Source organism: Sinohyriopsis cumingii, chromosome 17 (assembly GCF_028554795.1).
Source record: "Sinohyriopsis cumingii isolate HCF-2022 chromosome 17, ASM2855479v2, whole genome shotgun sequence".
Classification (NCBI taxonomy): Eukaryota; Metazoa; Mollusca; class Bivalvia; order Unionida; family Unionidae; genus Sinohyriopsis; species Sinohyriopsis cumingii.
The window spans coordinates 87,611,042-87,635,076 of NC_142977.1; the positions used below are offsets into that span (position 1 = coordinate 87,611,042).

Here is a 24,035-nt window from a genome sequence, read left to right on the forward strand (position 1 = left end):
TACTACATAATTTTTCCAGAGGGAAAATCTGGTCAGACAAATCGTCAAACTTCCCATGAGTCATATGGTCGTTCAATCAGTGTTTCCAGCAACGCTGCTGTGCAGGATGGAAGTTCACCCCCAATGATGAGGGTTATAGCTCAGTTGTGGTGTCATGAGTGCACCAGGACTTTTGCAGATAGGCTGGTTACTGAAGATGGTATGTTATTTTGTCTCAATAATATTCTTTTTGTTTTGTCCAAATGTGATGAAAGTTTTGTCCCACTGTGTCTGTGCATCATCCAGTCACAGATGCTGTTTTTATTTTCTTGTCTAAAGAGTGCATGACCAGTTAGCATATTGACTGTACTCCATCCACTCATAATAATGCATTGAAATTATAAACAGTAAGACAAAACAGCCAGCAAGGAGGCCAGTATTGGTACTGTGAAAAAAGAATGTGTTGTGTATTTGAGCAATTTACCATCACAGATTAATACATATAATTAAGGTTATTTTCTATAGCATAATCCATTGCTTAAATTTATTCAAGTTTGATGATGAGTTTCTTTGATGAAGTGTGCACTGTTTTTGTTAACAATTGTAACCTACTTGTTTTCATGAAGGATTCATGTGTTATGAAGTTGCCAGAAAAGTCCAACTTCAGAGGACCCAAAACATTAAAGTCTACAGCAACATCAGATAATTGTTGTTATAGGGTTTAATGCCATTTTTTAGAACAAGATAGACTATACATGGCAGCCAGTATAACTGGTGGAGGAAGAACCCTAGAAAACCCCCAGGAATAACCACCGACCCACGAGAAGCTACTGGCAAGCTTTCTCACGTACCAATGTTAGCCATCAGATAATTGTAAAACAAAGTATGGATTGGAAATGGCAGCCTGTTTAAATAATTCATTAGAAAACAAAGGATTTGGTCCATTTGACACCTAGGTGCTCTGTCAGCATATACATTTATTTTTTATCTCAACACCAACATAAACATCACAAATTAGGTAGTAACAAAAAGCCATGGGCCTGGGACTTTGCTTATTTTATTGACATCTGTTGTTTTATTAATAATGTCAATATTAGTTGTTAAGACTGAATTGGATATTAGAATTTTAGAAGTCAAAATTAATATTAATAAGATGATGACATATTTTTTATATAAATCAAGGTGACATGCAGAGCTTATAGATTTGTGCATTAGTATAGTCTTAGTTGTCTCCCTCATGGCATCAAAGTAGATCTGTATATCTTTTTTTTTAAAACAGAAATAAATGATAGAGTCATGACTAGTATTACACTTATAAACAGGCAGCATATAAATGTTTACACTGATTAAGTCTTCAGATAAGTTTAAAATATAACCATACACTTCTGTGTTGATAGCACATGGAAATGATTTAGTATAACTCTGTTGTTTATATTCATAGATAAACTGCCTAGAGCTATTGCACTGCCTGTATCAATATTGAAAATTTTGACCAAAAAGAAAAAGAAAGGACAAAATATGTATGTTTTATTAGAAATTTCAAGTTATTTTTCTTCTGTAAATTTGGAAGAAAGATCCACAGATAAACTGGTACCTTTCATGTATTGTACTCAGCTGGAGACAATTCATCTGGTAAATAGCTTGTGTCATCACATCAGAAAGCTATTACCGGTAAGTTCTAAACATTTGTAAAAAAAAAAAGCCACATAAGCTGAGTAAGTACTTTACTAGGTTCTCAAGAGAGCACCTGCAGGCATCACCTTGAAAGCTGATTCACTCATTCCATGTTTGAATGGAAGATGGCATATCACAATTATGATGATTACACTGAAAGTGAAATAAAAGATCAAAAGTAAAACACAAACTTTGCTTGACTTTAACTGATGTTTTGTTTCTTACATTGTTGCTACGTTAGGCATTTACCAACATTTTCACTGATCGATATTTTGCCTTATCATTGAAAAAAAATAGTTTTGTTAATAAGATTTCTTATCAAAATTGGAGAATTTCTTGTTCAAAATTTCAAATTTCAGCACATTTACCACCATTTTCAATGATAAAATAAGCAATGTATCAAGATTTTATTTACCAGTTTTAACTAGGATTTCTGTCAGGATTTTATTTACCAATTTTAACTAGGATTTCTGTCAGGATTTTATTTACCAATTTTAACTAGGATTTCAGTCAGGATTTTTTCAATTTAAAGCTATAGGAGCCTAATTTTTGGCTTTTTTTTATCATGGTAAAATGGGACCCACTCCCGCAGCCCCATTATAAATGGGATTTTGAGTTATCTGGACATGCTAAGTTACAGAGCAGTGTATCAGGGATTGTGTTAAACCAAGGCATTCTAATGTTAAGACCACTTAACTTGATCTGCAAAATTTTCTACAGATTTGTTTATGATGTGCAGGTACTTTTTACAGTTAAAAAAATTCATACTAAATTTCTTTCTCATAGGGCTGTAGATAAGAATTGCTAATTGCATTTTTTAAAAGTTGATGGACTAGTTTGTGAAAACCATGTAACACAAACTTAGGCTACCAAACTGAGTCCCAAATCATCAGAGCATTAATCATGCCTTTCTAAATGTGTCATATGGCTTAGTAACCAAGACTAATTTAGGTCCTGGGTGACAGGTGGTCCAAGCCATTTACTTTTAGACTGCCATCTCACCTCTGTCTTCATGGGTTCAAGTCTCAGGCTCAGCCAGTATCTGTATGTGTGAAAGTTTGCCAGAAGCTTCCCATAGGTGGGTGGTTCTTCCTGGCATTTATCCAGGTTTTATCTCCTCCAGATATATTGACCATTATTTATATAGCCTATCATGTGCTGAAAAATGGCATTAAACCAAAACAAATAATAACAATAATTTAGGATGTGTTTGCTTCTATGGCTATGTTTGAAAGTGTGTTCTTACAAGGATCAATGCTAATACTATAATTTTTAACATGTATGGAAGATCTTGAACTTGAATTCTATAGATTATATTGATTAAACACAATATCATACAACATGGCCTGTGCTTATGACAGGATCAATATGCTTACAACTGTGGACTAAATACTTAACAAATTAAATTGCTGTTGTAAATGTAGCAGATTAAAAAATGTCTTTATGCAAATTTGGTCAATTTGTGTAAATTATTCAGAGATGCTGCTAATCTAGAGTTCTATTCTACTTCAGATCACCAGTGGTTTGGTCATGTTCTAGAAGAAATTGTTGTGAAACAGTTCTGTAAGCCAAGAGATGATCCCATGAAAGAAATGACTGCTATATCAGAAGAGACTCACTCTCAGTCAGTAAGTTAGAGTTATCTTCCCATTGTCCGAGGAAAAACACGCAACATTCAGTAAGAATAATAACTTGCAAGTAGCACTTAGAGTGTATGAATGGCCAGGTTGGTCTATAAATGCCCATATGATATACAAAAACACTAATCATTCATGATGCCTGTGTGCAGCAATGTTCTATTATTTTATGTACTTTTGATTGAGAATAAATACTGTCTGCATTTAGAATATGTAAATTTGGAAATTACATGTGTTTTTGGTACTAGAAGTTTTGGGGGATCACAGGAATGAAGGTCTTAGCCTTTGAAATGATGTACATACCTGTATTACATTTTATCATTCTCAAAACACCTTTATATGTGGTTTTAAAATCTTTCCAGCATTTGAACCATATTATATCAGTCCAATTATATTTTTATAATTTCTGAATCAGATATGCAAAACTTAGGAGATATTTTTCAGATAGATATTTACCACTTAATAGTATAAAAGAAAAATAAAGAGGCTTTTTTTTTAACTGCAGCTGCATTCTCCTCATGCTTGTTCTCCCTTGGTGAGACCCACTTTAAATCCCTCAGAAGATGAGGAAGGGGAAAATGCTGATGTGGAGGATGAGGATATGACGGATCATGGACAACCTTATTTAACCTCAGATATTCAACATGGGGGAAAATCTAATCAGTTAGGTCCAGGCCAAGAGGAACCTTTTTCAAGCACCCCAATAGGGTACCCTGGAATTAGAGGTGAGGCTGGTACCTCACAACTGACCCAGCAAACTTTTTCAACAACAACAGGTACAACTGGGCAGTCTGTCACAGTGGACATAAATGGAGGTGAGAAGGATAGATTCATCCAGGATAATTTTCAAGATTAATTCAGAGATTTTCAAGAAGATTTTATAATTGTATTCTTCACGCTTATTTTGTGTGGTTTAACATTTGACAGTACAAGGTAAGAATTTAAACCCAGAGACATATCCTTTATATAAAGTGTACACATGGAAGTTAAATTAATTAGAAGATAAGGTGGGTTGTCCTGAATCTTTCCTTGTATGTTTTAATCTTTTAATGTTTTATCAGTATACAATGTGACCCTGCTATAACACAGTGATTGGGGTCCATAGAACCTGAATGTGTTATAGACCAAATCGTGTTATAACCAATCATATCCTTTAGCTGAAGAAAATGATGCATTTACCTTAAATATGACCCGGGGGGGGGGGGGGGTCATAAAAGCTGGAGTAAAAATATGTGCTTTTGATTAAATGAAAATAAATAGTCTGAAAAAACACTTGTACATTGACAAGTTAGATTTGTGTAGTAGACTCATAATCCAATAAGTACTGTACATGTATATAAGAAATACATGAATTCAAGTATAGATCACATGTTGTAAAAGTCATTTATGACTCACAACCTGTTAGAAAACACAAATAACACACGTATAAACAAGTCCTTGATTTGACCTATATCTGATTGTCATGAAACAATTCATTATAATTGCTACAAATAGCATGTGGCTAAACTTGCTTACATGCTACATGCACATGTACTCAAACTAGCCTGCCATCTTGCAGAGGCTACCCAAGGGATGGGGCTATTGATTGGGAAATGAAAACATGAGCAAATTAACAAGTTTAACAAACATCTTTGCATGTTACCCCATATTCAATTAATTTGATGGCCAGATATCTATAGTTTCAAAAGATTATAAGATTATAAATTTAATTTGCATTTTATGCCACCAGTGGTAGCGACCGAAAATGAAACTTTTATGGCACAATAAACATGCTACAGTCACTTTGGACAATGTAACAGTCCATTAGATTCTTTTGCTTTTATTTAAATTTGGTGCTGACTTCTTTAATGAAAGATTTATTTCGTCTTTTGTATTGAGATTGTAGGCGGCTTTCTTTGATGAATGGTGCATGTGTTATTGAAGTTACCTCTCGGATAGCTTTGGTGGACCAAACAGATGACCATTTCTTATTGCAGCGTCAACATCAAATAATTGTAAAACATTGCAATTGATTTTTTTCCATTTGCTTAGTATTTATACAGAATGATCGGTACTTAAAAGGTAATCAGTGAAGTTTTCTTTGAAGTTTAAGCTTTTTTCTGTGTAACATTTTAAAAACAAAAGGAATTAACCATCCTTTGGTAAATTGTAGCAGTTTCTGATCCTGCGTTCAAGAGTCAGTTCATTGTGGCTGGTCCCAGTAGCATGAGTATTGGATAGACCAACGTGATCTCTGGGGGGGGGGTCTTGTTTTGTTTTGTTTTGTTTGGGGGGTCAGTGTGGAGGAGACTTTCCTGGTAGCGGAGTGATGGTGCCTTCCACACATGCATCAGAAATTTAAAAAAAAGGCAGTGTGTTGTGTTCTGACAGGGATTAATTGCAAAAATGAGTGTTCTGAAGGATTTAATTGTATTAGTGAAAAGAAGAGGAATTTTAGTTTCCATCTACATATAAAGGTCAGTCTAAATAAATATATTAATTATTAGCGAGCGGCCGATAGTCTGACACTATTTCATTAAATAGATCCATAATGAGATAGTGCCTCGTCCAGTTGATTGCCACTACCAGAAATGTCAAAAACCTTTTAAAAACAAATTGGAGATCTCACATCATACAGCACTCAGGTCAGAAAAAGAAGATTATGATATAACAATGCACTGTTCAGATGGTTTGTCAATATAAAGAAAGAATTTGTTTATCTAACACTAAATAAATTCCTGTGCATTTCATATAAAGTATTGAGCTTCCTTTCATGATGCTTGAAGTTTGTTACTCCAGACCCAAAGCTGTATATACAAGTTTAAATGGTCTATAATGTCTCAACAAACGTTGTCAGATGGTATATTTTGATGCCAGCAAGTGAAATAAATTGCAAGTTATTTGTCTTAATTTTAAGAAAAAAACTTTTCCTTTGTATGAGAAAAACATATCATTGCATGAGCCACACCGCAATCCTTCTGTTTAGAATTCATACATGATCACTTCCCCAAAATGATACAAGTAACTTTTTGTACTTTTATAAAGAAAGCAAAGTTTTTGGTATATGTAAAAAATACATGTACAGTATGACCCCGCTATAACGTGCTCCATTATAACGTGAATTCGGATATAACGCGGTTGTGGCGTGGCTCCCGAAATTTCATATATATGTATTTTTTTTGTGCACAAAAAAAATTCTTAAAAAGTACAAAAAAAAACGTAAAAAGTTGCTTATCATTTTGGAATAGAGATCACGTGTGAATAAAAAATGCAAGATGATCGTGGCTTGGCTCCTGAAATTTTATATGTATTTTTCTCGTACACGAAAAAGTATTTTTCTCGTACACGAAAAAGTACTTTTTCTTTCTTCTTAAAAGTAAGAAGAAGAAAAAAACGCATAAAATGTTTATTCTGGGATTGCGTAGGTCTTCGCCAATGTTGCAAACTTGGACTGTTTTTCTTATTGGCTGCAAAACATACCATGTGGCTTTTTTATTTGTTGGCAACATTCTTGGCTGTTTAAACTTTTATATACAACCATTGGTTTAGAGTGCAGAAATTCAGAGGCCCCATGAAAGGAAGCCACAAACTAGATATAAAATGCACTGAAATGTATCTGTTGTTACATAAACAAATTCTTTGTCTATACTGACAAACCATCTAAACAGTGCATTGTTATATCATAATCCGCTTATCCTGACATCTAGCATGAGTTCTATATGTTGTGAAATATCCGATTTTTTGTTGTTGACATTTCTGGTAACGGAGATCAATTGGACGAGGCATTTTCTCGTAATCTGTCTTTCATCGGATTTTCGGCCACTCGCTAGTAATTAATATATTTACAAAGACTGGTATTTGTGTGTGGATGGTATGTAAAATTCCACTTCTTTTCACTCAGAATTAAATCCTTCAGAACACTCACGTTTTCTGTAATAATCCATGTCATCAGAACACCTGCGTCTCTATCGTCCGTTGACCCTTTGTTAATTTTCAGACACATGCATAGAAGGCAGCTACCACAAATGTAAAAAGAAAAATATATAAAAAAATTCTTATTGGCTTATTCAGTAGGCATGGAGGGACAGTAACTAGAATAGTCTAAACGACAGCCAATTCCTTTTAAAAATGTATCCAGATAAAACAGTTTGCTGAAATTTCAAAGGAAACAGATTACCTTTGAAGCACTGACTGTTATGAAAACGTACTCAGCAAATGGAAAAAATCCCCGTCTCAATCATGCCATACAGTTATTTGATGTTACCGCCACAATAAGAAATGGACATTCGTTTGGTTCTCCAAAGCTGTTCATTAGCGGCGACTTCGAAAGTGCATCCACCCTTCATCAAAGAAAGCTGACTACACTCTTTCAATAACAGCAAAGAAGGTTTCTTCAAAGGAAGTCAGTACCAAACTTAAATAAAAGTGATGGAATCTGATGGATTTTTGCATTTTCCAACGTGACTGGAACACTTTAACTGTGCTGTGCAAGTTTACTTTTTGTAGGGAAAAAGTTTATGCCAACGGCGGCTTAAAATGCAAACTAACTTTTACCGACTTCGAACGTACTTCAAAGTAAATGTGTTTCGTCATTCGTTACCTGATTGTGCTATGTCTTTCCTCTGAATTCAGACCAATATGACCTGTTACAAAATTAATGAATATTTTCGATGGAATCACTTGTATTGTGGATTCAATGTATATGATGAGGTTTGCAGGTGAGTACGCTGCGTTGATACTCTGATCATGCTATACATTAGACATTTATATATAAACACTTAAAACAGTATTCACGTATATGTACCAATTCATGGTTCTCTAAATAAAGTAAACTATCATATGATGCCTTCTCTTTTTTCACTACAGGTGTATTTTTCATTTAATATGCATTAATTCAAGATAGCAACTGTGCCGACGAAGCTCGTATTTTTTTACCGCCCGCATTTATTACCCCCCCCATTTTTTTGGGTGGGGGGGTACATTTTTTTTTCAGCTAACTGACTTGGTTGCATATAACACAGTTCTGTTCATAACATGGTCAGATTCTATGGCTCCCAACTACCGTGTTATAGTGGGGTCTCACTGTATGTGAAATTTTGGGAGCCACTCCAAAACCACGTTTTATCTGAATTTATGTTTGGAGCTTGCTATAGCAGGGTCACACTGTAAATTTTTCACATTCTAGATTTTTTTTAGGCACATTACAATTTTGTCTTTTGTTTTATAGGACCACATGTCTGCTTGATTTGGATGGGCTTATCTTCCAAAATAATTTGGCAATTTTTACCTTTACATTTAAAAAACTGAATTTTTCATCCACATTATTTAGCCAGAATTGTACTGATATGCTATTCAACACTGTACATACATTTTATGATGATTTTCCCATGACAGGTTTTTCTGTAGGTGAAACAGAATATTTTGATATCCACAATAGTGATAAAACTATTGATTTTGTTTTATTATGTAATTTTCATACAAGATGCAGAAACATTTTTGTATTTTTATGTTCTCTTAACTTTAAGGTTTAAAACCTTGTTTTGAATTTATTATTAAAAACATTTAAAACAATCTTTACAAATAGTATCCTCTCAGTTCAGAGTTGAGCTTTAGGTGCTTATGTAAGGTTGTATACCATTTGAGATCAATATCACATGAAAACCTTCTGGCACCAAAACCAAGAACAGAGCAATTTAAAAAGAGCTTGCAATACTCTGGTACAGTTCTGTGGAACAAGCTTCCACTACATGTAAAATCTGTTGAAAATATTAGAGTATTTAAGAAGAGATATCATGAGCATGTACATGTTTCTAATAGATAATGGAATTTAGTATCTTAATAATAAACATGTTAAAATAAACACTAATTATTGCTATCTTCATATAATGTGCATTGTTATATTCTCCTTAAGAGGGCCTCAAGGGAGAATAGTCCTTGACTAATAAGTCACCCTCTATAAATAAAGCATTAATATTATTATTATTATTATTATTATTATTATTATTATTATTAAGGTGAAGGTAACTATAGGTTCTTAAGGAAACTACCTACCTTGAATGGATGATTACTTAGCCTTGTTCCTACCAAAATCAAAATTGAACTTAGGACCTAGGATGAAGAATGCAAGAATATTAATGCAATGTTGTCTAGGCCCACATTCTTAATTTTTCTCCTTATGTGAAATTTTCACTAGTTTTATACAAAGTTTATGGGTGTAATAAAAACCCAATCCAGAGATGCTACTTGTTTTATTTGTTGATATTACAAGATTCTCATTATTTCAGGGGACACAACTGATGCAGAAACTGTGTCATCACCCAGACAAGGTCAGGTGGAGGGAACCATTGGTGGGGAAACTGCCAACATCCAGTCTGAAACTGAAGAAGAGACAAGTGCTTCTGATGAGAGCAGTGGGGGAGAAACTACAGAAACAGAAACAGACACAATTATGACTGCTACAGGTAAAATGAGTGGACCTGAAATTGCTCACCTGGCATAATGGTCTGAAGGCAGATGTAATTATATCCATGTGCCAGGTAGTTTTTTGTTGACATACCTTGATGCAAGGATGATCCAAGTCAGATTTATTTAAAATTGGTTGAATTTTTTTATTTTTTTTTTTATTTAGGTGCTTCTATTTTTTTTTTCTTCACGTAAGTGATATGATAGCAGATCATCATTGTTGATACAAATTTGAAAACTTTGGATGCTAGAAGCTTATTTTCAGATTTGATTAAAGATTTCAAGAGGAGATGTTATGCATACATTTAATTTGTCAGTCATGGTGACAGTGGTCAACACAAATCAACATAGTTTGATCATATTTAATAATAATTCAGGCTTAAATGTTGTATTTAAAATTGTGCTCAAATTGTCCAGAACTTTATTAAGAGAATGTTGTTTACAGGGTTTTCTATTTTTCCTAACTGTAATAAATAAGTTCACAAGATTATATGGTAAATACTGTATAAACTTTCTTTTAAGCTTATCTGATTTGCCATCACATAATGTACTGGCAGATCAGGATCTGTGTTGTTTGTCATACTGATTACCTCTAACAAAGTACATAGATCCAGATCTGTCAGTGCATTATGTGAGTGCAGATCTGGGTCTACTCAGTTCACAGTTGGACTCAACTCATACTTCAGTATACATGGCAGTATTATTGAATGATAAACTGAAAGGTCACTTTTCAGAATGACATGGATGGCAGTCATAAAAACTAAATAAAATACTGAATTCATTTTTTTCTTCAAATAAATTTAGATTACTATGATGGAAAGACAGCTGCTGGGGAGTCGAGCATAAGTAGTCGAGGGACATCTCAAACCTCAGGTAATCTTTTTGGTTGTCAAAAAAGTTAAAAATATATCCTGTTGTTCTAATATATATGATTTGCTTCCCCCCCAAAAGAAAACTGTTGCTGACTTTGAGGTCCATTGCCCCAGTTTCACTAAACGTTGCAAAATGTTGTCCTTAGAAACATCTCAAATGTTATCCTCAGAAACATCTCAAAATGGCGTCCTCAAACTGAGATTTAAGAATATCTTTTTCATTTGCTCAGTATAAAGTGATCATTTTTCACAGAACATTCAGCATACATCAAGGATTACAATACAGTCATAAATCTAAAACTTTCCTTAAATGAATCTAGCCTTATTTCTGAGATAGTTTTGAGGATTTTCTAAAATTGGGGAAATTCCTTAACTCTTTTTAAGAATAATGAGGCTTTGGTGCATTATCTTTTAAAGCATTAAAGTAATTTTGCATCCTTTCTGTTATCTATACTTTTGACACAGATATTTATATTGTCTGAAGAAGGATAAGCAATATATTGTAAAATCTGCATTTATGGAGAAATTATCAGAATTTTAGTGAAAACTGGAGCCATTGTCCTTAGTAGTTTCATAACAAGTTATTCCAATTTGTGACATATGGTTAGATTTGTGTACAAACACAAAATTAATATAACTTGTAAGAATTTTTGATTTCAGGCTGAAATCTGTTCACATACTGATAGTAAACAGGTTTTGTAAGACTTGTATGTTTCTTTTTGCCATCAGATTTTCTCTACCATATCACTTATTGGATAATTAATATCTGTCATTCATTCTGTGTGAGAACTAGACCAACAAGATCACAGACAATAATTTCAGGGAATATATTATAAGCGTTTAATGACAATATCAACACTAACATCACATGGCTTTAAAATGTACAGTAATATATAATTGACGGTCACCTTTATTGAGCAATCATATTTCACCTAGATTCAGTTACTATTATTGTATAGATGAGTGTTGTAGAAGTTATTTGGAATTTTGTAAAGTGATAAAGCATGGAGTTTGTTTTCTGTTTGATGAAAATGTTGACACATTTCTTGCATGTTAAGTAACAATACTGATTTTAAAGTGTATAGAGAAACAAACTTATGCATGGTTTGACAGCAGCTAAAATAGCTAACATTTAGATGTAACCATATAACATGAATTATATATTTTTTAGGGATACCAATTTTCATGAATTTTGTAGGATTCCAGTTTTCATGGATTTGTGATTCCAGTTTTCATGGATTTTATGGGATACCAATTTTCATGCATTTGTGGGATTCCAATTTTCATGGATTTTTTTAGATACCAATTTTCATGCTTTTAGTGGGATACCAATTTTCATGAATTTTGTGGGATACCAATTTTCATGGTTTTCATGGATGCTACAACAACATGAATGTAAAGACCCAACACAAAAGTTCTTCTGTGTAAACTACAATATATACTGTTGTATAATGTGGATCCAGCTGCAAAGACACAGAACGGTTGTAGTATAATGCACAAGTAGATCTGGATCTATGCAGTTTTCTAGGAATAATCAGTAGAACAAACAGCATAGACTCTTTTCTGCTAGCATATTATGCTTAGGGTTTATGTTATTTGCAGTTGTATCTGACTTATAAGCAAGTATATACAGTATTTCACAGCCTCCCACTTACACACTGATATACACAGTACACAAATCCTGTTCCAATGCATGAATGTTAGTACCAAGAAAAAAAGACATTTTTGGAAAACAAGAAATATTTATACCTACCAAAATAAATAAATTCAAATAATTAAAAAAAATTTTTGTCTCCCTTTTTATGCATGTGATGTGTTGCTTATTGTGTTATAGTTGTCTGAAATCTTGAAGTATGACTAGAACCTATTTTCCACACAACAGGGGTATTTTTGTGAGGCTTGCATACCATACAGCAAGTTATTTTCATAGTTGATTGTAAATTACAATATTGTTTCTTTGTTTTGACATGTGTTATTGTCAAACATGAAACTGGCTGAAATCACAAAGTTACATATCCATACATGTGACAGAACCAGAACATTAGATCAGTAGGTTACAAAGAATTTTGATCTTTAGATTAGTCTCAGAATCAGCAGTGTTTTTTTATAGATAAGTTGTAAATGTTTTAAGATGACTAAAAACAAAATAGCTGCATATTTTGCCATATTATCAACTCTCAACATATTATAATACAATAAAAAGTATTGAACATGAATCAGATTCTGATGACAATGTTACAAAAATAATTAATGAATAATAATAATTAATAAATAAGAGTCAATGTATTGTCAGTTCAATGAAACAGAAGGAATTGTATATCTCTTACTTCACTGCAAAGATTTTTTTAAATCCATAAGCATTTTAAGTTACCTTCACATGTTTATTCATTGATATCCAGTAATGACATTCATTGTGATTACGTTTCACACTTAACTTAGTTTTCTGGTCCAGATTTCCTCAATGTGATGGTATCTACATATCTCTTGTGATGCCATTTTTGCCCCTGTCTTAAAATCCACTTTGCTTGAAATACACACTGCAAACTCAGGACCTTTGCTAGTTGCCTGCATTTAAGTTCTGATTTGCAAGCATTGTTGCATTTCTTTTAATATTTGTTAGCCATTCCTTTTAGTATTGCAAGAAAGTACACATTGTAGCATTTTGACATGAACAGACCAAAAACAGTTTCCCTTAAATATTCCTGTCAAAATGTTTTGAAAAAACAATGCAACAGTTAAACAAGTCAAAAAATCTAAATGTTTACACAAGTGTTTCTGTAAAAATTATTTTTTGTTGACCTCTCATTTTTATCTGACCTCTGCCAAAGGTCCACCAACTTTTAATCAAAATGTGAGTCGCAAGCCACTTCCTTTGATCCATTTATTACTTATAACACATCAATAAATATCCTGTCTTTGGCCATAGCTCTCAGAATTACAACATTAAGGTAATCAGTTTAGGGCTTATTGTGTACACATGAGTCTTTCTGTGATAATGTCCGATCAGATTAGCAATCACCCAGTTGTTTCACTGGAGTAACAATTCTAAATGATAGTAGACTGGTTATGAACAATTTGGATAGAAAAGTTAAAAAATGCCAATTTTTTTCAAAAGTTTTTTAAAAATCTTTTATTTTTCAAAAGTGGTAGATTTTAACCATAAAACTGTATGTGCAGTAAGTGGCATTTAAAACATTACTTTGGCCCTACTGCTGGTAGAATCACATGTATGGATATCTCAGACAGCCAGACACAGTGGTATCATTTTAGCTATAACTTAAAGTTCAGAAATTGTTTACCATGAACTTAAAATATAGATTGTTCTAGTCCTTGAGATTTCAGTTGTCATATCTACAGCTGATATTAATCACTTATACTAACCAAACTCAGATGATGTTATAACAGGAGGCGACCGAAGCATCTTATACAGAGGTAAGTCAGAATTAAGTCCCTTTTTTTCATTTGTTGGGCATTTGCGATCACTAACCCCACTCCTCTAAACTCCTTTCCCTACATAACAGTGTTTTATACTTTGTTCTATTTGAAATCCCTTTTATTTTATAGCAAGTTGTTGTTGTACAGTTATCACTGATGCCCCAACAACAAAAAACCCTACAAGTCTTTGTTTGCAAAATAGGGTTTTTTTGGCTTCCATTTTGACTATCACGCCCTAAATGAAGCCTCTTGGCCAAGTCCTTAGAATTCAACGAGGGGGCAGATATTACCTATATGTGTGTATTTTTTCTTTTCATATCACCACTTCGGTGGCCTAGTGGTTAGAGCATCCGCCTTGGATGCAGGAGGTTGTGGGTTCAGTCCCCAGCTAAGTCATACCAAAGACTTCTAAAAATGGTACCTACAGCTGCCTCACTATGTGCTCAGCATTGCATTAAGAGGTTAGTGTTAGGACTGGTCAGTCTGGTGTCAGTATAATGTGACTGGGTGGGACATCATGCTACATGTCTGCAGCATGATGTCCCAGTGCTAGACATCACCTTAAACTACCACACTGTAGATATCGTAGTGATATGACTGGAAAATTGTTAAAGCTACATTAAAAATCTAAATCACACACACACACACATTTTTCATGTCCATTAATGGTAATAGGAGTGGGAATCTTGATTACTTACAAGTAATGGCATAGTAGCTACCATGTATACTCACAACTACAAACAATATAGACCATGATCTGCTATTGCATAATATACATGCAGATCAGGATCTATGTTGCTTGTTCTAGTGATAATTCCTAACAAACTGCATAAACACATGTTTGTCAGTGCATCAGATCTGGGTCTGTGCAGTGTGCAGTAGGATCCCACTTATAATTGAGTATATATGGTAAGTGTGCATGTGTGTTTGTGGAATATGGGATCATGTGTGAATTTATCTTTGCATGCCCAGTAAATGTAAAGATGTTTAGAGGGTGGGGATATCTCAATATTTTCTAAGTTATGATCCAGGGGCCAAGTCCATGGGGGTAAAAATAGACCCAAATTACACATCTGAATTTGTTGTTTTTTTATACCCAGGAAATGTATTATGGTCATAGGGTGTGGATCTCATTTGTTTCCAAATTATGCCTCTGGGTCTAAATCCTTGACGATAAATATCTGTACTCAGATGTGTCAATTACAGAATCATATTTAAAAATTTATTGCACTTAATGAATCTTTTGAAATTATTGGGATTTGGGAAACAAGACCACTTTATATTATGGACGAACTATTGTACGAGTTCTGCGATGTTCATGTGTATCATTTTAAGGAGATCATGTCTCCAATGGACTTAACAGATGGAAATAATTACAATACTCTGAAATACATAAGGGATTTTTTTAATAAAAAAACAAGGGTCCTTACATCAAGGCTATTGTTAGCAATGGTCTTATGTAACTTGGCATTGAATCAAATAAAAATCACAAAACTTACTATGATTGACCTGATATGGATTACTCTTAATTGATTGATATTGATGAGCATTATCAATGCAAGACAATAAATAGTTTCTTCAACCTGTTAAAAATACTTGAGATTTGATGCCAGTGGTTGGGGCATAAATGACTGTACATTAGCAATGCTTGGTTCATTATTTCATCAAATATTTTTCTGCTATTTGGTCTGCTTGTTTCAGTCAAATTCTGCATGCAAGATATGGTAATATTTTAACCAATAATTATTTGTATGTCCTTAAAAGTGTACAAAACTACAGACAGTGTAGTAAAAACATTACTTTAGTTCTATTAATGTGAAGCATCCATGCCTATGATATTAGTTTGCTGCTTTGATTGTTAGGAGCTCTGTCATTTGTATAGTACACAGTGATTTGTACCAGATGACCTTTTTATTTAATAATAATGCAACATTAATATGAACTGCAAATATTTCAACATTTGAGTCTCACTAAATGAAAAAATCAGTGTTACAAATTTAAAGAATGAGATTTTCTGTTATTTTTGTATGTGAATATGCACACACACACACATGCACACACAGAAACAGTATATATAGATTTGTTTTCTTCATGATGGTTGTTACAAATGGGACTCAGTCAATGTTTATTAGCTACAGTATTTTGATGTTGTTTGAAAACTAATTACTGTGTATGGGGAAACATATGTAAGGTTTACTTTCATGGTTGAGTAGAAATATTTGAAATTTTTATGTGGTGGAAATTCAGAGAGTTAAACAATTCATGCCACCAAAATTGCACAAACTAAAGAAATGAAATTTTACGAAATGTTAAGTTCCTGAAACTTTAACAGCATGGAAACTTCCAATAAGCATTTTGTTGTTAGTTCTGGTGTAGGATACTGATGTTTATGTGATGTAGGCTAAAATATATTTTTGCATCCCTTCTACAGTACACTGACTGTGAGCCAAGAAGAATATAATTAAATCCAGGTTTTGGGATTGTATTTTTAAGACATTTTTTAACTGTACATTGTATGTAGATGTGAGAGATTAGACTATTCTTAATATGTTTTTTAACTGTACAGTGTATGTGGAGATGGGGAATTAGACTATTCTTGTTACATTTTTGACCATACAGTGTGTGTAGAGATAGTGGTTTAGACATTTTATTACATTTTATGATTGTACAGTGTGTGTAGAGGTGGTGGATTAGACTGTTTTGTTACATTTTTTGACTGTACAATGTATGTAGAGGTGGGGATTAGACTATTTTTATTACATATTTTGACTATACAGTGTGTGTAGAGGTGGAGAATTACACTATTCTTTTTAAAGAAATGTACCTGTATAGTATATGTAGAGGTGGGGGATTAGGCTGTTCTTGTTACATTTTTTTTAATTGAACAATATATGTAAAGGTGGGGGACTATTCATGTTACATTATTTTACTGTACAGTGTATGCAGAGGTTTTGGGATTATAATATTTTTATTACATTTTTTGACTGTAAAATATATGTTGAGGTGGGGGTTTATTCGTGTTACATTGTTTTACTGTACAATGTTTGTAGAGGTGGGGGATTAGAATAATTTTATTGCATTTTAGACTATACAATATATGTAGAGGTGGGGGACTATTCATGTTACATTGTTTTACTGTACACTGTATGAAGAGGTTAGGGATAAAAATATTCATATTACATGTGTGAACTGTACAATGTATGAAATCCTTCTTCTTAAATAATCATTAAGTACAAAAATTTTTGCAATGGCAATTTACAAAGTTTGGTTTGCTTTCATAAATGTATACATGACATGTACTTGTAGCCTATTACTTAAACAAACTTTTAAAGATGGTAAAGTTTTTATTTACTGGTAATTGAAATATGTGATACATCTCAAATTTATACAAAGACATGAAGGGTATTCCATGTTAACATTTCTTGCTAAATTGCAATTTTTTAAAACTTGGATCGATTTAAAGAACAAATATTCTTCCAGTTTGATCTACATGTTAGCAGTATTCTTGACTCTTCATGACAGGGAAAACTTCTGAAACCAGAACCACTCAAAATTTCTTTGTTTATATGGTTAATAAACACACCAGAGTTGCTTGTATAAATGAATATTTACAGTATTTATATTTGATTTCAATAGTCAAATATATAAATTACTATATGCAGTATTTCTGTTTAATTTCATCTGAAGTCAATTGTGTAAATTAAATAATTCACAATATATCTATTCAATTTCAGCAGAATTTTTTTAATATTTCGCTGTATAGTAATGTCTTTTTTAGTTTGCTTCCACTGCATTACTGCAAATTCATGATGTACCCATTTTTGATTTGTTTCAAACCACAAATTTTAAGACCCAATGAAATTTGTTCCACATTATCAATAATGGACATTTAAGACTGGTCCATAAAACTAAGTACACATGATGAGGTTTTATTTTTACAAAACCATTTATTTGATACACACAAAATAATCAATTCCAGAGACACTTTTTAATATGAATAAAACTTTGTGATCTGACAATATAATTCATTTATAGGACAAGCTATAGAAGTGTAAATGAAACAGTTACAGAACATACAATCTGTTAAGGATATTGAATACTTTCTCAGGTCAGCTATCTTGAAAGAATTACTATCATATAACATGTTTAATAATAATCCCTTTTCCTGCTAAAAAATTTCAAGAATTTGTTTTAAAGAATTTATTCTCTGTGCTGTGATAAGACCTGCCTACCCACCCCACCACCTTTTTTGACAAATGTACAAGAAGTACATTATTGGTTTCTTATAGCAGAAACTAGGCATGGAGCCAGGGTTCTAACAGTGCAAGGACTATAGTTTTATATGTAAAACAGGAATGAGCCAATCATATTCTCAAACCACAGAAAAACACATTTTTCATGGGTATAAATGCGAAAACTTGAACTCCTGACAAATGTGATAATTGCACATGTTTAATTAACTTCATAATGTTGCAGAACTTTCGGCACAAAAGGAATTGTTATGGGTTGTTTATATTAGATGTTGAAGTGGTATGAAAATTGGAGATTTAGTAGTATGGATATAATAATAAGCATGGTTGCTAGGATCAGTAAAGCAGGTGAATAGCATGGCTGTGTGGCTTAGATGCATTATCTTACTAACTAGTTTACAAGCCTATTAAGTAGATGCTAGACTTTATTATTGCAACATGCACAAACTCTGTCTATCTTTCCTTTCTTTACCTGTTTTAGTACTCAGATGCACACACACACACGCACACACATGTGTGAAAAACATTGAAAGAAGACAGATTTACTAAGCTGCAGAAAACTATTTTCAAAATATTTGACTTTAAATTCAAAAGTATGCAGGGAACAAGATGCTGATTAAATATATTATCTGTGCACCTCTGTCGTCTTGGGTTGGATCAATAGTATAGTGTACACAGGTAAAATAATGTAAATAAAAAGCCACAGTGAGTTTATTTTCACATGCAAACACGTACTCTGTGTGCCTTCAGGTCTGCATTGAAACTGCCTTTGAAACATGTGCTTCTCATGGTCCCAAATTGAGGTAGTGGTACGATCTGTGTACTATAATGTAGCTATTTATGAATCGAGGTAGTGATATGATCTGTGTACAGTAATGTGTTTAATTTCTCAGATATCACATCAGTGATTGATGGCTGTGTATGATTTCTCTTATTTTACACCAGTGAGAGATAGCTGACTTTAATTTCTCAGATATCACATCATGATTGATGGCTGTGTATGATTTCTCTGTTTTTACAACAGTGAGAGATAGCTGTCTTTAATTTCTCAGATATCACATCAGCAATAGATGGCTATGTATGCTTTCTCTGATTTCACATCAGTGATAGATGTCTGTCTATAAGTTCTCAAATTTCACATCAGAGGCAACATTACACTGACAGATTTAACATATTTAGTAATAGGGTTATTTTAAAACACCATTTTTAGTACTTTTTTCTTCAACAATCATGAAATTACATTGCAGTTTTTTAGTTATGTTTAATCATAATTCAGAATGATAATCCTCACTTATACAAATTCAGTAAACAAAACCAGAAATGCAGTTTGTATTTGTAGCATTTGTTTCATTTTTTTTTATAGTGGTTCAAAATAAAACTAACTTTCAGCTATTATTAACTATTAATATGCCCCAGGTACCTAAGCGGCCTAAGGTGATCACCTTTACAGACCACTGACCTCTCACCTATGTCTACATGAGTTTGAGTCTCTACCTTGGACAGTATGTATACTTGAGAAGGTTTGCCAGTTGCTTGCTATGGGTTGATGGTTCTTCCTGGAATTTTCCCAGGTTTTTCCTCTACCAAATATACTGCCTGCCATATACAGCCTGGATATTTTAAAATGAGTTTTGACCAGAAAGAAGGTGTTGAATGCATTTCATGACATGTGAAGGTATTAATTTGGATAAGATGTAAATCCGACTTGGATAGAAAACTGGCCACCATTCTTAGATTACTATTATAAGACAACCAAAGTATTTCAACAAATTCTGTATTTCTTTGAATGTCCAAATGACATTGTTTCATCCCCATATTTACAATCTATGAATATCATTGTGATATTAACTGACATTCGTCTATCTCCCAATCACAGATACCTCTAGAACAAGTGACAGTGACCAGGAATTCACTGATCGCTCAGTCCGATTTGCTGAGCACCAGGGCAAACGAGCTCATTTTGCTGACCAACCAGGTAAATTGTTAACTATTGTGCCAGAATTAATAAAATTAACCTATTTATCAACATAAAATAATGGCTAGGTCAAAGTTAACAAAGAAGAATTTATCTTTTGCATTTGTTGTGGATTTAATGTGATCTGGTGTCAGCATACATCAGAATCTGCCTGATTATGCATTACATTTTAACTTGACATCGCTTTGTTTGGTGGGACAGTAATGAATTTACAACATATTTACTAACTTGTTTTTAATTTTTTGGATCATCTTTTATAAAATGATGATATATTTAATAGTTTACATTTTGTCCCTCTAAGAAATAAAATGTAATTAAAAATGTCATTTATTTGGGTTTAAACTGTAGAGTTTTATTTTCACATTCCTTGAACTTTTTTGGGAAAAGGTTTTCATCAAAAACCTGCAGACATAATTTATACAGGCATTTAATTTTTAGCCCATTCAATGATAAGCCTCATATTTTTACCCCTTTTACATATTCTTCAATGTTTTTTTATGACTCCTTATATCTAGATATATACTCTACTATCCAACTAGCATAGAAGTAAAGATTTTTCCAGGTTGTTTTCCTCAGTTCTATGGCTTACAAAAATTCTAGTTGTAGAACATGACTGAACACAAAGTGGATCATTGGCCATCAAGTCATGCAGCTATTTCTCAGCTTGTTGGTTTTTTTAAATTATAGTTGCTTTATTAGAGTTTTCTGTATTTTCTTTCATAGGGTAGCTCCTTCACATTCTCAACCATTCCTAGGCATCATGTACATTCTGGTGTGAATATGTCTCAAATTTTCTAAATTTTGCAACTTCTCTATTCTGTAGCTTCAGATTTGCAGCAGACTTGTTTAAAAAATATTATCATTGCAGAATTACACCCATATTGTGTATTAATTAGTACAGTGAATCTCTCTTTATCAATATATAGATTGGGACAAAGGTTAAAACACAGTGACATCAATGAATTACCTTTAATATTATTATAATGAAACATGGCTATGATAATAAAATAATTGTGTAGGTTTCATATATTGCTGAAAAAAACTGATGCAAACTTAGCAAGTATATTTTTAAAAAGTGACTATAAAAGAACTATACAGTCTTAATAGCAATAATTTATTGGCTGTTATTACTTTGATGTTTATTCCTGGTGCTAGTCTCCAGTTCAAGGTGAAGTCTTCCCTCCTATTAGGAATTGGAAGTCCTAGGACAAAAAGATCATGATCCAAGTCAGATGCCTTAAATACTTCTGTCTTGTTGGGAATTTATATGGCTTTCACTTGTCTCTGGGCAGTCAGTGATTTTGACCATATAAAGTGTGTTGTAGCATAATTACCATAAGTCATATATATCTCTATAATATAGCTGACATTTTCTTCCCAGTCCTTGCATAATTTACTTTTATCAGATTTCCCATTTAATTAATATTAAGAATTGTTGTACACTCACTAATGAAGTAGTGTTTCTATATATTTTTGACAGACAAAATTCCTCTCTTCTCTCCTATATAGCTATTTCATGCAGGTACTTGTTGTGAATTAGAAAATCACCAATCACTGGCTGGTATGTAGTTTAAATCCAGGTATTTGACCTGACCATTTGCATTTAAGCCAAGATTTCTTTCGATCTCATCAATGGTTTCAGTCAGTGAAATTTAATCAAGTTAAAACTTTTCTCTGTTCCACATCATGACTTGAATGATACAATGTTCTCTGCACAATAACATGAACGATCTTGTCTAATGTACTATGGCTTGCTACAAGAATGGAACATTCCCATTTTCACAGAGTGAAATTGAATCTCATTACAAACATCTGTTAAATTATGAAAATTATGCAGAAATTCAACAATTTTTGTGGTTTTACTATGAAATGAAAATGTTAAAAGCAATGATATTTGTTGTGTCATCAAAATAATTGTACTCAGTAATCTCCTACCCAGACTTAGTATTCACCTTATCCTGATCGGCAGGTCACCTCACACACAGTACAGTTACCTGCAGCACAAGTATTAATGTATTCAGATATTACTTCTCATCCTTCTTTCACAAGATGTGGAAGCCCAAAGGGCCAGGGCAGAAAGTCTACAGATCCCTCCCTCTTTCCTAAGGAGGGGGACAATCAACCCAAGGGAGTCGCAGCTTCTCCTGCCAACTCAGCCTATTTCTGACATAACAATACTGATCTCCTCCATTATAACATACCTTGGTATGACGTGATCCTGGATATAACATGTTACTGCCATGGACCCCATGATCAAACTCCAGTCAAATTTTGTATTACAATAAGGGTTGAAAGAAAATAAGGTGAAACTTAGTCTTATATCTTGAGTTCCTTTTCAAAATACCATTATAAAATTGATAGTGTCTGCTATACCAGGGTGTGTTATATTATGCTATTATCAGTATATCATAATTCTGTACATATTGCAGTTCTCAGTATAAAATGATTCTGTAAGTAACATGGTCAGTGGTTATAGATGGCAACTACTGCATTATAACAAGGAATATCTGTAGGTGCCATATTTGATCTTCTGCATAGGCCTGGTTAGACCTAATGGATGATGCATGGTCATCTTCACAATAAGAGAAGGCCATCTGTAACCCTCCATTTATATCAAAGACCTCCATTTGGTTTCAACTGACCAAACTGGAATCTCAAAGGAAGAGGGCAGTAGAGAGGGTGACAGACATTTAGAATCCAGGATTATATTCCTGGATCATGGTTTTGAAGAAAGGGGATACATTTTATAACATCAGTCTTTCCCTATAATGCAAACTTCTTCAAGAAGAGCACTTCAGGATGGGACCATCCACTTAGTCAGTTATGACTGAACAGTTGACATAGACCTCCAGGATGCCTACCATTAAATCCCTGTCCTCCATCTCACATAAATGATGGGTGGTTCTCACAGAATGGTCTCTGTACCAGTCAGTAACAGTGAGATGTTTCCAACTGGTTGGGAGACCAATGGTGGACTTGCTTTCCTTGAATAACAAGCTACCACTCTGTCTCTCCAGTTTCAGACTAGAGTGTATGAGTGGCTGACATCTTCTGTCTGAACTTGGATCATCTGTGCACCTATGCCTTCCACCTTTCAGACTAATCCCTCAAGTTCTTTACAAGGTCAGGACCTCTGCATCATGGCTGATCCTGATAACTCCCAATGGCCTCAGTGGTTGTGGTTCATCTGTCTCCTCAGCCAGTTGGTAGATGCATCCAGTGAGTGACTGATGATGAGCCAAAGTTTACAATGCCAGGTGGAGAATATTCTGAAATTGGTACAGTGGGAAATGCATTGATCTATTCTGCCCTACTATACCTACAACTGAAGTTTCAATTTTCTCCCATTTCTTTTCAGAGGAATAGACTGCTCAGTCTCAACCAGTAAGGACTATAGGCAACCCTTCTCAGTTCTTTTAAGTTCTCTGTGGACTCTACTATAAGTCAAACCTTCATCTTCTGGAACTGATCCAATACTTTAAGCTTCAGAGACCATTCTCTTGCTCTTTAATGGGACCTTTCGTTTGTCCTTTGAAGTTTATGTATACCACCTTTTGAATCTTTGAGTGTGGCCTCCTTCATGAACCTTATTCTTAATGATAGTGAAATTCATGCCTTATCAGTGAGAGGAGTTGCTTACAATTCAATGGCAACTGCAATTCATTTTCTTTTCTTGACAGTCCAGGTTTTCTGCTCAAGAATCAGCTGCTTTTGGTAGCCTCTAAACCAACTGAAATTCCAGTCTCAGTCACACGTGTGCTGGGGATGATGA

The 24,035-nt window shown here is 33.6% G+C and overlaps 1 protein-coding gene across 3 annotated transcripts in view; it reads left to right on the top strand.

Moving 5' to 3' along the window:
* Positions 1 to 24,035, top strand: part of LOC149779382 (dynein heavy chain domain-containing protein 1-like) — a 457,419-nt gene that overhangs the window by 219,576 nt on the left and 213,808 nt on the right. For all 3 annotated transcript variants that reach the window (XM_089940014.1, XM_089940015.1, XM_089940016.1), the window contains exons 60-66: positions 20 to 199; positions 3,166 to 3,281; positions 3,796 to 4,105; positions 9,554 to 9,730; positions 10,536 to 10,604; positions 14,009 to 14,035; positions 20,165 to 20,263. In XM_089940014.1, the coding sequence (XP_089796140.1) occupies positions 20 to 199; positions 3,166 to 3,281; positions 3,796 to 4,105; positions 9,554 to 9,730; positions 10,536 to 10,604; positions 14,009 to 14,035; positions 20,165 to 20,263 (978 nt within the window). The remainder of the gene's footprint in view (positions 1 to 19; positions 200 to 3,165; positions 3,282 to 3,795; positions 4,106 to 9,553; positions 9,731 to 10,535; positions 10,605 to 14,008; positions 14,036 to 20,164; positions 20,264 to 24,035) is intronic.